Below are 16,771 nucleotides of genomic sequence, written 5' to 3'. Positions count from 1 at the left end.
GGAGATAGAGAAGGAGTAAGAGAAGGAGAAGGAGTAGTATGAGGAGTGGTAGGAGAAGGAGTAGGAGCAGGAGGAGGAGGACAGGAGGATGGTGGTGTCAGCACTAGGGAGGCAGCACAACACGGCTACACAAACACTCTCCTTATTAAAGTTGTCACATCAAAGCAGAGAACAACACGACACGGGATATCTGACCTGCCTTAACCTTACCTAAACTTACCATTAACCTTACCTTAACCTACCATTAACCTTACCTTAACCTACCATTAACCTTACCTTAACCTACCATTAACCTTACCTAAACCCTGCATTAACCTTACCTAAACCCTGCATTAACCTTACCTAAACCCTGCCTTAACCTTACCTAAACTTACCATTAACCTTATCTTAACCTACCATTAACCTTACCTTAACCTACCATTAACCTTACCTTAACCTACCATTAACCTTACCTTAACCTACCATTAACCTTACCTTAACCTACCATTAACCTAACCTAACCTAACTTAACCTAACCTCAGCTCAGTCAGGCAGTAAGACGGAGGCAGAATATTGCAGTATAAACTCCAAGGAATAAAACCTGGCCAAGAGCGCTTCACAACACTAGTTCCCTCAAGTTATTTGTAACAAGAAATTTAATATATTTAGCGTTTGGCTCAGCATTCTCAAACACTCGTAAGATTAGGTACCCGACTTACGATAAAGTTAATAGTAATGCAGAATAGTATCCAAAACATTCTGTATACGAGTACGTTAAATTCGTCTCCTAATTGGTGATAAGTGATCATATGTAGTTAACGTAGAGTCTCAGTGTAATTTTGAAGCCATTTTAGGACATTATTCTTATGTTTTATCGTAAGTCAAACAGTCAGGTATCCATTTCTATCTCACTTACGAGAATTTGTTCACCTTCCGAAAGTTTGAAGGTGTGGAGCCCCAGGTGAGCGGCTCAGCTTACCTCAATGGCTGTACAAACAATTCCTGAAGTGAACGGAACGCACAACCATTATTGAATTTATACTGAACATTTATCTCCTGTTGCAGATGTTCACTACTGTTGTCCTGTGTGTGTGTGTGCGTGGACGCGTTACGGTTACACAGTACCTGGGATTAGTCAATAAACTAACTAATCGACCAATGAGTCAACTGCTGCAACAACAAATCAAATACTCAACCAATCAACCAACCAACCAATCAACCAACCAACCAACCAACTACTCAATCAATGAACCAACCAACCAACCAATCAATCAACCAACCAACCAACTACTCAATCAATGAACCAACCAACCAATCAATCACCCAACCACTGAGCCACCACTACAAGACACGGAAGTACTTGACGTTACCACTCACCGTGTTAAGGTTACCCAACTTCTGGTTCAGTTCTGCTTCCTCCTTCTTGATCTTGTCCTTGCGAGCCTTGGCACCTCTGAACCCAGCCTGGATCTTCAGCGCCGCGTCCGCTAACTCTGTAAGAGGTCATCCCGAGGTCAAACAGGGTCACTCGCCACCACAAAGTAAGTATTAATGGGACGGACAGACAGACAGACAGACAGACAATAAACTTAACTGGTTCTTGGTGTTACAATGTGATGTAAATTTATAATAAGGATATTGAACTTCCTGGTGTAATTTAGTTCACCGACATGGCTGAGACTGTTGAAGAAAATGGGAATTGTAATGTTAATATTTTTTCTCTTTTGTTTTCGTTAAATTTCTTCTCTTGTACAATCGGGAGGGCCAGGGGTGTTGAGACAGATTAATACTGAAGAAATAAGAGAAATTTTAACTAAGCTATTACAGTTTATTTAGGAGTAAACTGAACTAGGCATTAATGAAAACAAAAAATCGGAGAAAATCAAAGAAAACTAGAGTGTTGAGGGGTAACTAAGGTAGATATTGGTGATGGTGTTTGAAGGATGTACTTTACACGCCAGGAAAGGTGCTGGCCACACTATTACTCGTGCTACTTACTCAAATAAAACAACAGGTCGACTCTACAGGTTCACAGGACAGTTTATATAGCGAGTAAGTCAATATGTTACCAAGAGAAGATATCTACAGGACGAGGCTGTTTTAAGGGTCTTACCAGAGGGTGTGTGTGTGTGTGTGTGTGTGTGTGTGTGTGTGTGTGTGTGTGTGTGTGTGTTGAGAACAGTTATAGATTTATATCCTAACACCTGAATTTTTTTTTTTGGCCCCGTGTCTACAGTAAGCTGACAAAAACACTGACTTTTAATTTTACAGACACGCTATGTAGGTCTTCTTTTACACACACACACACACCACACACACACACACACACACACACACACACACACACACACACACACACACACACACACACACACACACACACACACACACACACCTACTATTTACTACACTCGAACCGTCTACCTGTCCTGCCTATGTACAGTACGTTGTATACACCGTTATGTACATTGTTTGTATACCTACACTGTTTATATAAGTGTATATCGTTGACATACCTACTGTACACTGTCTATATACATATAATGAATATTTATCTATCTAACTCTCTATCAATCAATCTATCTATCTATCTATCTATCTATCTATCTATCTATCTCAACCTCTGATAAGACCCTCACAAGAAGCGAGATGAACAACACAGTGTCCAAGCTTACATGTGCGTGTGCCAGTACAATAATAATGCTCAAGTTTAGATGAGATGGAGTATTAGTGTTGATGACTTGTAGTTATGATGTAGTTTAAAAAAGGCTCATGCCATCATGCTATAAGGCTGGTTGGGCAGTGTTTCCTTTAGGGTTAGGTTAGGTTAGGTTAGGTTAGGTTAGGTTTTGGGGTTGGGGGTTAGGTGTCTGGCCTAACCTTCAAGACTGAAAAGCGTAAAAGGAAAGTATGTTTACAATCCTACGGTGAGCTGTACTGAAGGAAGGAAGGAAGGAAATGAGAAGAAAATAATAAGTTCAAGAATGAGGGAAGGAATAAGGGAAGGAAGAAGGAAATAGCAGGTCCTTTGGAGAAGAGTGAAGGAAGGAAGGAAGGAGAGTGAAAAGTAAAGGAAGGAATAAGGAAATGAAGGAAAGGAGTGGGAGAATCTGTGTAGACGTCAAGAGAATATTAATCCCAGAGTGAGTTACAGCAGATAAGAATGAGGAAGAGAGAATAGGTGACAAAGAGAATAAAACTGGTTAAAGAATGAGAGAAGGGGAGATAGATGATGAAAGAGGAGGTGAAGGTGAAAGGTCCTGGAGTCTGCAGTGTGAAGAATGACAGGAGGAGGAAGACAGGAGGATAGATGGAGGAAGTTGAAGAAGAGGAGAAGGAAGAGAGGAAGAAAAGAGGAGAGATAGAGAAAGGTAAATAAAAGAAGAAGAAGAATCGGGAGGATAAAATAAAAGATGCTTGAATGAAGAGAGAGAGAGAGAGAGAGAGAGAGAGAGAGAGAGAGAGAGAGAGACTACCACGAAGCACTGACACAAACCTCGGCCATCCATCCCACACGACCATGGACTGGGAACAAGGAAAACCAATGATAACAGAGGAACTACTAGATAAAGGGATAATGAGGAGAAAACAGAGAGGAAAAAGAACGAGAAGAGGAGGAGGAAGGATAAACCCGAATAAGAAAAAGAATGATGAGAGGACAGGAATTCAAATGAGAGTCTAATGCGTTAAATTTCATGAATAATTACTAACATGAAGACATGGTAAGTAATTAAAAACAGACATAATTATAACTAAGACATCATAATTACCTTAAGACATCATAGTTACCTTATAAGACATATATATCAATTATATAACAAACCTTAAATTATAGTTAAGACATGTATAATGCTTACTGCACCTGAAGACATATATGGTCTTATATAATGAATACTTAACTAACTTTAAGACATTGTATTTACTTTTAAGACATCATGAATAATATATTAATTGAGGAAACAGGTAAAAGGAAAAGTTCTAATTCCAGGGAAGAAATGAAAGAGTAATATTATGAAGGAAGTCAAGAGGACTGGGAGAAGAGACGAAATGAGATGATTTATGAAAGTTTGTAAGTAGGGTGGTGAAGGCGAGTGGTGGTGACCCAGAGTGGTGGTGAAGGTGAGTGGTGGTGACCCAGAGTGGTGGTGACCCAGGTAGTGGTAGTGGTGACCCTAGCTGCTACATTACACGCTGGGGGGTCAGGGCGTCAGGAAGGTAAGTCACAAGACGAGTCCATTACGTGGTCCGCTGACTCATTACACTCCAGGGCTCAGCTGGTCGCTCCAGACGCCTACAGCTCGTTGTTAGAGGCTTCCAGGGCCCTTCAGTTGTCTTCGTAGTGATTTAAGTTTATTTTTGAAGGCCTATAAGGGTGTTCAAGGGCTTTCAGGGGATTCTAGGTGGAATCTATGGACTCTCGAGGATTTCCAGGCGGCTCACAGAGGCTTTAGAGGCCCCCAGGCCACTTCTAAGAGCTTCAGTGGCCTTCCAAGGAACTTCCAAGTGGCTTGAGTGGGCTTCCAAGGGCTTTTCATAGCTTACAAAGCTTTCCAGGTGGCTTATACGAGCTTCAAAGGATTTCCAGATGACTTTTAAAGGGCTTCTAACTCACTTCCGGGTCATTTTTCAGCTCGCGTCAAAGTCATTTCCGGTCGTTTTCTGTGTTTCCAGGACCTCCAAAGTCGCGTTTTCAGTCTTTGTAATGGAGTTTTCTGAGGCCCAGAAAGGTCGTGTTTTGTAGTGCGGGAATGTGTGTCGTCATTCATCTCGTTGACAGTCGGCCTCGGCACCAGAGCTCTCAAGGTACTAGTTTAATTCGCTTTCCAGAGATCCCATGGAGCTGTGGAACAGCTTTAAGTCGCTTTCCAGACCTCTTACGGAACCATTTTGCGTCGCTTCCCGGAGTCCTCATGGAACTAAGGGAACTACTTCAAATCGCTATTTTAGGTTGACGGGGCGCGCCCTTCAATGATCAACGAGTCCATTTTAGCGCCCCGAATTGCTTCCAGGAGCACTGTCAGCTGTCGAGTATGCTTGATTACAGCTAAGTTCCGCGGCGCTGTTCGCTTTCATGAATGCCGATTACAGCTAACTTCCGTGTCGATTGCAGTTAAGTTTCCTAGGTCAGAGGCGCCTCCCGCAAGTCTTGGAACTCAGTGAAGTTTCTAGTCAGCCTCTGGGAGTTGTCAGGGACCAATACACTGTTTCTGAGAAGTGCCGTGGAGGGAGGGTTGGGGACACGGCCTGCAGCCCGTGGAGGGAGGATTGGGGACACGGCCTGCAGCCCGTGGAGGGAGGGTTGGGGACACGGCCTGCAGCCCGTGGAGGGAGGATTGGGGACACGGCCTGCAGCCCGTGGAGGGAGGGTTGGGGACACGGCCTGCAGCCCGTGGAGGGAGGATTGGGGACACGGCCTGCAGCCCGTGGAGGGAGGGTTGGGGACACGGCCTGCAGCCCGTGGAGGGAGGATTGGGGACACGGCCTGCAGCCCGTGGAGGGAGGATTGGGGACACGGCCTGCAGCCCGTGGAGGGAGGGTTGGGGACACGGCCTGCAGCCCGTGGAGGGAGGGTTGGGGACACGGCCTGCAGCCCGTGGAGGGAGGGTTGGGGACACTGCCCGCGGCCCGTGGAGGGAGGATTGAGGCCTGGGTGTGGGGTCAAAAATAGGATGGGCCCGGAGTGTGAGAAGCGGACGGACGGGGACAGGGTGTAGGAGGGGAACATGACGAAAATGTTGGTAGTAGACCTATAGTGAGGGTGTAAGATGATAGAGAACAGAGGTGACGATGGCCAAGTTGAGAGAGAGAGAGAGAAGAGTAATTACTGTAACACATCTTACTTCTCTGCATCACTGGGGCGCCCGGGGAGAGGATGCATCACCTCTGTCAGAAATAATTAACACACATGGAGGTACATAACTATCAACACACATCACAGGTAAACATCAACAGGTGAGGAGGACAATAACACACTTCCTGCCGTCTACAGTAGCCTATACTTAAGATACAACACCTGGTAAACAGTAATTAACAGACATTACCTGTAAAATAAAATTAATCATCCTATACATTTATTATAAAAATATATATAAATAAATCCCCAAATATTAGATAAAAAACCTTCACTTAATTCTGTCTATAGTATGATAAATTATTTCCCATTTTCTATAATATTAATTTCCATTTTCTTTTAGCTGGGGTTAAATTAATCAGGGGGTAACTGTGTTGTTTTAGACTCGCTCATTAGTGTACCTGGAATAGACAAAATACAAACATGATTTATACCCAGTCAATAACCTTTTAAAGAAGTTAATGAGATTACCTTCAGTTGTCATAGAGAATTGAATTAAAATACCAACGAGTAAATGGTTAAATGGTTAAATGGTTAAATGGTCTTGAGGTAATTTAATAGTTAACAGATTTCAATTAATTTAACACAAAGAACGACAATTAAGATATACGTCATTATAACCCCCAACACAACCCAAGGCCTCATAACTCACAACTCCCACTTCCTCCCATAAACACCCAGTATTCTTCCATAATGGCAACACAGAGCCATTAAATGTACCTTTACAGTTGCCATAATGAGGAATTAACTCTGCTGACTTCCTCGCCATTATAGTCAGTCAGGAAAGTCGCCACAGAACAACATAAGTCAGGCTTTAACTTTACAAAGTGAGCAATTAAACTTTAGTCTTTAACCTCAATGTACGGAGCAATAAAAGTGAGCTATCAAGAGCCATCAGACAGAGCGAGCCTTTAAGAGCCATAAAACACACCCCTCCAAACCTGCCACGAGGAGCCACAAAAGTGTTCCATTAAGAGTCATAAAACACAGCTGCTAAGAGTTATAAAACACAGCCGCTAAGAGCCATAAAACACAGCCATTAAGAGCCACAAAAGCGATCCATTAAGAGCCACAAAAGTGATCCATTAAGAGCCACAAAAGTGATCCATTAAGAGTCACAAAACACCGCCCAGCAGACTGTCATGAGGAGCCGTGACAGGGCAGACAACAGCTGGCGTCAACAACAAGCAACAGAGATAATGAACACATCCATCTTTAACACTTGGGGGTATTGATTGTGTGTGTGTGTGTGTGTGTGTGTGTGTGTGTGTGTGTGTGTGTGTGTGTGTGTGTGTGTGTGTGTGTGTGTGTGTGTGTGTAGTTTCCATAACGATAACTCCAAGGATTCCGACGATAATTATATTTGTAATATTCAACAACAACTCCCAGACCAACACTCTTAATTTTACAAGACTTCAATAATAGCTTCTAGTTCAACGATAATATTCCTAGCAATAGTTCCCAAAGTTCAAACGATATAAGGCTTCGGGGGAAAAAAAGAAGTCCTTACCGATAGCTCACCCCTGGGGTACATTATCGGCAGGCGGTCAGGAGAAGAGTGATGTATAATGGCTACCAGAGTGAAGGGTATCGCTCGTGGTAAATAAAGACGAGTCCATTCATCAGGCGGTGGGGGGAGTCCATCAATCTAAGACCACAGAGGGTGAGAGAGGGGGAGCATTCTCTTGATAAATTGGATGCAGCTCAAACCTCCGCCGGCACCACCACCACTCAGGTTAAATATTATACCAGGAAGAGACTCGACTTATGGTGTCTTTCTTCTACAGACATAAAATAACAGACAGACACAGACAATAATATACCTCGTAAACAAAGACATATAAACAAACAACAAAAAATCGTACAGTCAGAAACAACCTCACTTACACACGGACAAATGGCCGCCAAATAGCCCAAAGACTCTACCTTGATAGTGTTTTCCAAATTACATTAAACACGGGGCTGGAGATTCAGACACAGGGCTTGGAATCCGGACATCCGGACACAGGGCTGGGGGCTGGTAATCCGGACACAGGGCTGGTAATCCGGACACAGGGCTGTAATCCGGACACAGGGCTGGTAATCCGGACACAGGGCTGTAATCCGGACACAGGGCTGGTAATCCGGACACAATCCGGACACTGGTAACTGGGGCTGGTAATCCGGACACAGGGCTGGTAATCCGGACACAGGCTGGTAGTAATCCGGACACAGGGCTGGTAATACACAGGGCTGGTAATCCGGACAGGGCTAGTAATCCGGACACAGGGCTGGTAATCCGGACACAGGGCTGGTAATCCGGACACAGGGCTGGTGGTAATCCGGACACAGGGCTAATCCGGACACAGGGCTGGTAATCCGGACACGGTGGCAGTCAATTTCCGGCCTAAGACTGATGCCTTAAAGCTGACCTCCTGTGGTGGTGGTAGTAGTAGTAGTGGTGGTAGTGGTTGTTGATAGGCTGATAGTACACACACACACACACACACACACACACACACACACACACACACACACACACACACACACACACACACACGGCCGAGGGGCAAACGAGGTATTCAAACACGGCATCGTTTAAATGGTCCTCCTCCTCCCCTCCCTCCTCTTTCCCTCCTCCTTCCCCTCCCTCCCCCTCCCCCCCCTACCTGCCTCCCCTCAAATGATCATCTCCCCAGACTGCCTCACACCCGTCACTCACATCTCACTCATCACTACTCGTCACTCAACTTCCTCACCTCCTCCTTCCTCACCCGTCACTCACCTCCTCACTTCCTCCTCATCCCTCCTAACTTAATTCACTTAGGACCTCCCCCACCCCCACACGGAAGAAAAACAAACACAATCACACACATTTTCACAATCTCGAGTGGGACAGAAAGAGACAGAAAGAGACAAAAACAGAGAAGAGAGAGAATAGGTGAGGACAACAATGGGTTCAGCTTCCATACTCTGCCACACATTCTCCTACCTTCTGCTGCCGTCACCCCTACCTCCTTTTGCTTCTTCCTCTTCTTCTCCTCCTCTTCCTCCTCCTCCTCCAACTCCTCCTCCTCCTCCTTCCAGCTTGATTACAGAGTCCCAACGCTTCTTACGATGATTAAAAGTGAAAACGTAAAAAACTCCTACTTGGTTCACTTCAACTAAAACACAAAAATAACCGCCGAGAAATGTCAACACAACTCCACTGAGACTGTGCTGTGTCTTGATACGTTCACTTAACATCAGATAACATTACACTGAGACGCTATGTTCACTACTGTGGCTGTGAACATCTTCTGTGTTGGTACTCTCAACAGACATCACCAGTGTCTCCCAGTGAACACCCTGTGGTAAGTCAACTCAGGGTGTCGGGGGGTCCTGGGGTCCTGAGGTCCTGGGGTCCTACTCGTCCCACGGCAACATTATCCTCAAAAGTAAACGTTGATTGGAAGAGAAAAAAAATAATGGTGTAGCGACAAGCGTGGGCCAATCAGAATCGATCTATACTCTGTTGGCTGTGTTCAGTCAACCAACCAGAATTCAGTTAACAAGTGTTCAGCTTAGGTCCTCCTCCTCCTCACGGTGTTGATCTGAACCCCTGGGCGGCGTGGTAGGGCCAACCTCTGGGCGGCGTGGTGGGGCAAACCTCTGTGCGGCGTGGTGGGGCCAACCTCTGGGCGGAGTGGTAGGGCCAACCTTTGTGGTGGTGGGCGGCTGTTTGCTGCTTCTCTCTGCATTAATCCTCGTTACACCATATCCTGATTTTAAAGTCTCTTTGTTTGTCTGTCTGTCTAAATGCCTTTCTATGTGCATGTCTGTCGAAATATCTGTCTGTCTGTCTCATTCTCCTTTCTTCGTGATCCTACCGCCAAGCCAGTGGGCCCCGTCCAGTGTGGCATGGACAGACCCCCAATCCTCTGTGTCCAATATCTGCACTACTCCACACAGAAGAAATCACAGGGTACTGGTCCCCCAAGAGCCTTAACTAAGCCAGCGGGGGGTGAGGGGTGAGTGCTGAGGGGTGAGGTGAGGGGGTGGGTGAGGGAAGGAGGTGGAGGGGCCACCATCTCTCCGGCTCGTCGACCTCTATACAAGTTCCTCGCAAAGTGAAAATCCCAAGATCTTAGGAGCTGCCGTGACGCCTCGCTGCTTCTATCTGACGTCAAGAGAGGAAGATTCTCTTTCTCGCCTCCTACCTGGTTACTAGCCCCCACCCCCCACCTCACCATTTCTACCTCCTAACTCCCACTATTACCCCCAACCTCCAACACTACTACCTCTCAACTCCCACACCAAAACATCCAGCCTCCCACACAGCCCCCAACCTCTCTCTCTCTCTCTCTCTCTCTCTCTCTCACCCCACAAAAAAAATCCCAGACGACTGTTATTCCACAAAAACCGAAGTATTGTACCATATCTTCTGGAGTCTTGAGAGATTTATCCTCACATTAATCACTCTGGCCTCCCAAGTGACACACACACACACACACACACACACAGCTACCAGAGGGGTTAGGTTAGGTTAGGTTAGGTTAGGGTTGCGTCACGTCTCGCCATCATATTCTGGTGAGGAAAAACATTACCGACACACGGGCGCCAGTCATCCGTGGCGCCCCCCCCCCCCTCTATATCACTGTGCTCTCAAGGCAGAAGACTTCACTATCAGTCAATTAAGTACTTGAAATGTGACGTCCCAAGCCCTGTCCACCTGCTTCTCGGGTAGTGGGCTGTGGGCTGCTTTCGTGGCAGTGTCGGTCTTACAAAGGAAACCCAAACCTTCGCCGCCTCCTCCTGTGCTGCAGCTGCCGGGCGGGGTGCTACTGCTGCTGCTGACGACTCTAGAACAATCCTCTCACCATCAGACAAGCTGTGTTAAGCCACGGTAGCCTTTTTTACCCCTACAACTCCCTTCCATTCACCCTTTACCCTTCCATCCACCCTTTACCCTTCCATCCACCCTTTACCCTTCCACTCAACCTTCTTCACCTCAGTGTTACCCTGTGCTCTCCTCCTCTCTGTGTCCGTCTCTACTACTTTACGACTGACTGATCTTTGTGTATTTTTCCTCTATCGTCTGAGTGACTTTTTGAGCCTTGTGTGCTACTTTGATATGTGCTACTTAGGAGATACGTATGTGTTCGTGTGACTTATGTGGTCTTGTTAGTGAACCTTTATCATAACATACTCCATAGTGCTCTTATCATTATGTCTAGTGTGTCATTTAGAAGTTTCTGATTGGTGACATTGACCAATCTTAAACATAATATATTCACCTTCACTGAGGACCACCACTCAACAAGCATCTCAGGTAGCGGCAAGTCTCGGTACACTAACAGAGTACCGAGTCATTGTGCTCCCCGCCAGGCCAGGCACTGTGTTGGGGTCAAGTGTGGCGGTGGATTATACATTATTAAAGGAGATCTGAACAACGTCAGTACAGGAGTAGAACAAGTACGAGAACAGAACAAGATTATTATCGGACCGGAACAAGATCAAGACAAGATCAAAATAAAGTAAATATAAGAGTAGATTAAGTTCTGGTATAAGACAAGTACCGTACTGGACTATATCAAGCTTGATGCAGTACCAAAACTAGATCAGTACAAGAATAGAACAAGATCATCGAGACGGTCTCCCTGTATCAACAAGAGAGATTGAGGTGCAAAATGTGCAACACACTGCAAGAGTCAAACAACACAAACTGTGCAACTGAGTGTCATTACAGATCAAAGTGAACATATCTGCATATTTTACATTCACAAAAACTGGTGATTTTCCGGCAGATTTGTTTTGTTCAAAGTTTAAAAATGTTTTTACCTTTGAACAAAGTATAATATTTGCATGCAGTGTGGTAGTTAGTGTACACACGTAAACAAGCACACACACACACACACTCACACGTACAAGCAAACGTACACACACACACACACAGACACACACATATATACACAAAAGTGAAGTAACAGGAACGAGTGTGTGCGTGTGTAGGTAGGAGGGTGCAAAGCCTCTTACAGACACACACACACACACACAGGTAAGGGTCTCCTCCACAACACGCCGGTGCTGACATGCTGGGTCTGGACTCGTGGTATTGGGCGTGTTAATAATGTTTTGTCCCCTAGTGCAGTGACCTGACCACCACAGTCAGGTAAGTCTGGGTGGTGGTGGTCAGTGTGGTGGCAGAGTCAGACGTGTAGCAGTCAACAGCACAACACAACACACGCCACACAACACTCGCAACACACACACACGTACCTCTGAGTGTCTCCTAACATCATTACTGGTTATCTGTAAACATTGGAACGAACACATCAGACACCTAATATTATTATCACTGGTTGTCTGTGAACATCATAACGAGCAAAAACAGTAATAAGTTACCTGTAAAACTTATAACGAACAACATTGTTCTTGGTTACCTGTAACAGTTATAACGAACACATGAAACACCAATGACGTTAGTGTACAGTAATATACAGCGTGAGGGATACATATGTTATATACCTGTGTACTATAACAGACAACAAGATCGGGTGATGTACTTCAGATGAATCCTAAAATAAATATTGTTATTAGTTACTACTGTCAGTGTTGCTAGTACCTGTGCTCCTAGTAACCAGGTCACTTCAGACAAACACACTGGTTGTTAGGGAGTAATGCAACCTAACCTAACCTAACCTAACCTAACCTAACCTTTTAATCTCTTTGGCAACATAATATTTAATTGATAAAACGCAACAGTGACCTCTCAACAGGGTACAGTGACCTCTCAGCTGGGTACAGTGACCTCTCAGCATGGTACAGTGACCTCTCAGCATGGTACAGTGACCTCTCAGCATGGTACAGTGACCTCTCAGCATGGTACAGTGACCTCTCAACAGGGTACAGTGACCTCTCAGCATGGTACAGTGACCTCTCAGCATGGTACAGTGACCTCTCAGCAGGGTACAGTGACCTCTCAGCTGGGTACAGTGACCTCTCAGCAGGGTACAGTGACCTCTCAGCAGGGTACAGTGACCTCTCAGCAGGGTACAGTGACCTCTCAGCATGGTACAGTGACCTCTCAGCATGGTACAGTGACCTCTCAGCATGGTACAGTGACCTCTCAGCATGGTACAGTGACCTCTCAGCATGGTACAGTGACCTCTCAGCATGGTACAGTGACCTCTCAGCATGGTACAGTGACCTCTCAGCAGGGTACAGTGACCTCTCAGCATGGTACAGTGACCTCTCAGCATGGTACAGTGACCTCTCAGCATGGTACAGTGACCCCCCAAGAGACAGTGTCGTCCCCTGTAATCAAAGGATCCGGCCAGACAGACCTACACAGTTTTCTCAGAAGTTGTCCGGATTACGGGGTAAAACCAGAGTGTAATTAGGCGAGATTATCCCAATTTTCCCCCCAACTACCGACAACTGGGCACAGTGGTCTTCTGCGGCGAATTTGGGACCAATTTTGACTTTGTTGTGGGTGTTGTGACGCAAACCTGACCTACATAACATTACCCGAGCTGAATAATGACGCTATGTTGCTACCTGTGTGTGTTGGTGACGCCATGTTGCTACCTGTGTGTTGTGGTGACGCCATGTTGCTACCTGTGTGTTGTGGTGACGCCATGTTGCTACCTGTGTGTGGTTGGTGGTGACGCCATGTTGCTACCTTTGTGTGGTTGGTGGTGACGCCATGTTGCTACCTGTGTGTGGTTGGTGGTGACGCCATGTTGCTACCTTTGTGTGGTTGGTGGTGACGCCATGTTGCTACCTGTGTGTGGTTGGTGAACAGGAGGGGAAGAGTCGACGATTTTGCTAGCTGACTGAAGGAATATATATCACAGCTTAAACCATCGTCACCAAAGGGTTCAGGTAAGGTTCAAACGGATGGTCACACAGAGGAATAATAAATGATTAAGTAAATAAAAAAGTGTGTGTGTGCGTGTGTGTGTGTGTGTGTGTGTGTGTGTGTGTGTTTGTGTGTGTGTGTGTGTGTACAGAGGCTCTTGACTCCACTGAAACCCGCTAAAAAAAATTTTGGTATATTTATTGTTGTTTTTATTGTTGTTGTTGTAGTTGTTGTTGTTTTTATTGTTGTTGTTGTTGTAGTTGTTGTTGTTGTTGTTGTAGTTGTTGTTGTGGAGTTTGTTACTTCAGGTGCCAGGGTTATTAATCACCGTTCAACAGGTCTGCTCTTAACAGCTCCCACAAACCACAAAATTCTGGTCATATTTTCCTCAGTTTTCCTCAGTGAAGATGAGGAAATTGATGGTACGCGATAGATGTGAGAAAGGAACATTTTATAATTATTTTAAATATGTGTTTCTTTTTTCCCTCTCTTTTCTACCTCTTTTTTCCCACTCGCATTTTTCCTCTCCTTTTGCCTTCACTCTTTTTTTTTCCTCTTTTTCCGTCTTTCATTTTTCCTTCTAATTTTCCTCTCTATTTTCCCTCCCTCTTTTTTTCCTCACCCTTTCTCTCTTTTTCCCTCTCCACTTATGCACCAGGGGAAAAAAATATATATTTCCCCTGGTGGTAAATCAGTGTAGGGAAATAAAAGCAACATTACACTCCACTAAGAGGTTAAAGGGACAGTAAGGAGCAGTTAAAGGCTTAGTGGAGCGACCTGCTACACCATTACCGCTCTCCCTAGCATCAACCACAGCGCCACTAGTTCCCCCCCTCCCTCCCTCCCTCTCGTACTGCTTAAAGTGTGAAGAAAATTAAGAAAATCAAGAAAAAATATGACTTATATTTTGTTCCTTCTATAAACGTCAGGTCATTACTACGTGTTCTATCAGCCAACAGCTTCATTCATCGTCTTAGAGCACTCAAGATGTGTGGTGGGTGAAGAGTGTGGTGGTGTAGAGTGTGGTGGTGTAAAGTGTGTGGTGTAGAGTGTGTGGTGGTGATGGAGCAGAGTGTGTGGTGATAAGGTGTAAAGTGTGTGGTGGTAAAGTGTGGTGTAAATCTCAGTGCTGGAGACTTTCTTGACGGTAAAGTGAGGTGAGGGAGCGAGGTGACCCCATCAACATAATGGAGGGCCCAACCGTACCAGCCAAATGGGCCCTCACTCCCTAACAGACCCCAACCATACCATCACGATTGGGGTCCTTTACAACTTGGATCCACTAAGATTTAAGACCTTATATTTTACTCAATCAGATTTATATCCATTAAGATTGGAAGTTATTAGAATTAGGCCTAATCCTGAGAGGCCTAGACCTATTAGGACTGGTGACATCATCTTAACAGTATGGCTATGTTAAAAGTCTTGATCATCTTAAAGACCTTCCCTCTTGACCTTCCATGACTCCATCAACACTTACTTCTCGATTGGTCACTTCCTACACCAATAACACAATAGTCTGGCGGCCACTTAATACTTCTTTCTACGTTTGGTTCACTAACTACAACCTCCATTTACATTGTGTTTAAAAGTCTCTCACACATAACCCTCATTTCCGGTACAATTTTAGCTTACATTATGATAAGGAACCTCATTAATGAATAACAAATACCTCTACATGTATTAATTTCAATATAAAAACCAGATGAGGTCAGGTCAGGTCACTTACCAGGGTCGGTAAGGTCAATAGCAGCGATCTCATCATCCTGGTCATCAGCGCCCGGGTGTTGCTGGTCCTTCACCTCTTTGCGGGACTTCATGCCACGGAACCCCGCCTGGATCTTGGTCGCTGCCTTCTGAACCTCAGGGTCGTTAAGGTCAATATCTGCCGGAGAAGACACAACATAGGTCAAAGGTCATGTACATAAGGCTGGCAGACTCAGGTTAGGTCACATAGGAGTGCTATCAAGTACATTAATTTATACAAGAAATGAGAGACAATCACAGTCCTGTCATTAACTCAGATCATCTCTACACAACAACACGCTCAGAGATGATGAGCAGACAGTCTTTACTTGTGTAGAGGAAATCAAAAGGCTGAGGAGAGTGACATGAAGATCTAGAGAAAACGTCAATGTCGCGTGTAAACAACAGGGGGAGACTTAACTACCCCGGGACACGATCCTCCCGAGAAAGTTTAATCTGTTTCCTTAAATTCTTAGTCTCAGGGACCAAAGTTGGTCTGCAGGTTGACTTTGGCTTCTCAATTAACTTTTATTTATTCTTCTTTGTTTCTTTATTTATTTCTTTGGATTGATTTTTCTTGTTTTCTTCTTTCATACAAGAATGATTACGAGAAGTGTTGGACGAGAACAAGGAAATTTGTTTTACGTAATTGAACTTAAAAAAATATATATATGTAAAGTTACATGAAATGGTCTACCTACTTAAGAGGTACACTTGATGGAAGTTGGATAAGGTCTGAGAGAGAGAGACAGAGGAGGCAAGGTCGTGTATTGAGTAAAGAAGGTTTGGGCGACACTAGCAGGCGTGACCTCCTCCTCTGCCCCTCTCCTGACCCCAGCTGACCTCCTCTCCTGACCCCTAACAAGCTGACTCCTTCATTGACTCCAGCTGACCCCTCCTCTGACCCCGCTGACACCCCCTGACTCAAGCTGGCCCCTCCTCCTGACCCCAGCTGACTCCCTCCTCTGACCCCAGCTGACCCCTCCCCTGACCCCAGCACTTGAAATAATAAATATAAACGATTTCATAAAAGATAAAAACAAGAATAAATTCAACATAATGATAAATTATAGACAATTAAAAAATATATAAAATTAATGACAGGGTGAGGGGTGGGGGAGGTGGGGGTGGGTGGGTGGGGTGGGTGGGTGAGGTGGGTGTGGGTGGGTGGGTGTGGGTGGGTGGGTGGGGGTGGTGTGGTGGTGAGGGTGGTTGGGTGGTGGGTTGTGGGTGTACAAGCGTGAAAGTAATGTATCCAGAGTGTATTCATCTCATTTACATATTACCTTAATTAAAATCAGTGAGTGCTGGTAATAAGGCTCCGTAATGTCTAGTGGATAAAATCTACATACAGGGCTGGAAGATGCTGACAT

General features: G+C 45.1%; 1 protein-coding gene across 1 annotated transcript in view; it reads right to left on the bottom strand.

Moving 5' to 3' along the window:
- The window catches only part of LOC121877437, a 26,495-nt gene extending 9,724 nt beyond the window's left edge, over nt 1-16,771 (bottom strand). The window contains exons 1-4 of the mRNA XM_042383201.1: nt 16,751-16,771; nt 15,728-15,749; nt 15,382-15,537; nt 1,357-1,472 (exon numbers count right to left, since the gene is read on the bottom strand). Coding sequence (XP_042239135.1) covers nt 1,357-1,472; nt 15,382-15,537; nt 15,728-15,749; nt 16,751-16,771 — 315 coding nt within the window. The remainder of the gene's footprint in view (nt 1-1,356; nt 1,473-15,381; nt 15,538-15,727; nt 15,750-16,750) is intronic.

Source organism: Homarus americanus, unplaced genomic scaffold, assembly GCF_018991925.1.
Source record: "Homarus americanus isolate GMGI-L3 unplaced genomic scaffold, GMGI_Hamer_2.0 scaffold367, whole genome shotgun sequence".
In the NCBI taxonomy this organism is placed as follows: domain Eukaryota; kingdom Metazoa; phylum Arthropoda; class Malacostraca; order Decapoda; family Nephropidae; genus Homarus; species Homarus americanus.
The sequence above is the reverse complement of the archived record's forward strand: the minus strand, read 5'-3'. Positions and strand labels throughout refer to the sequence as shown.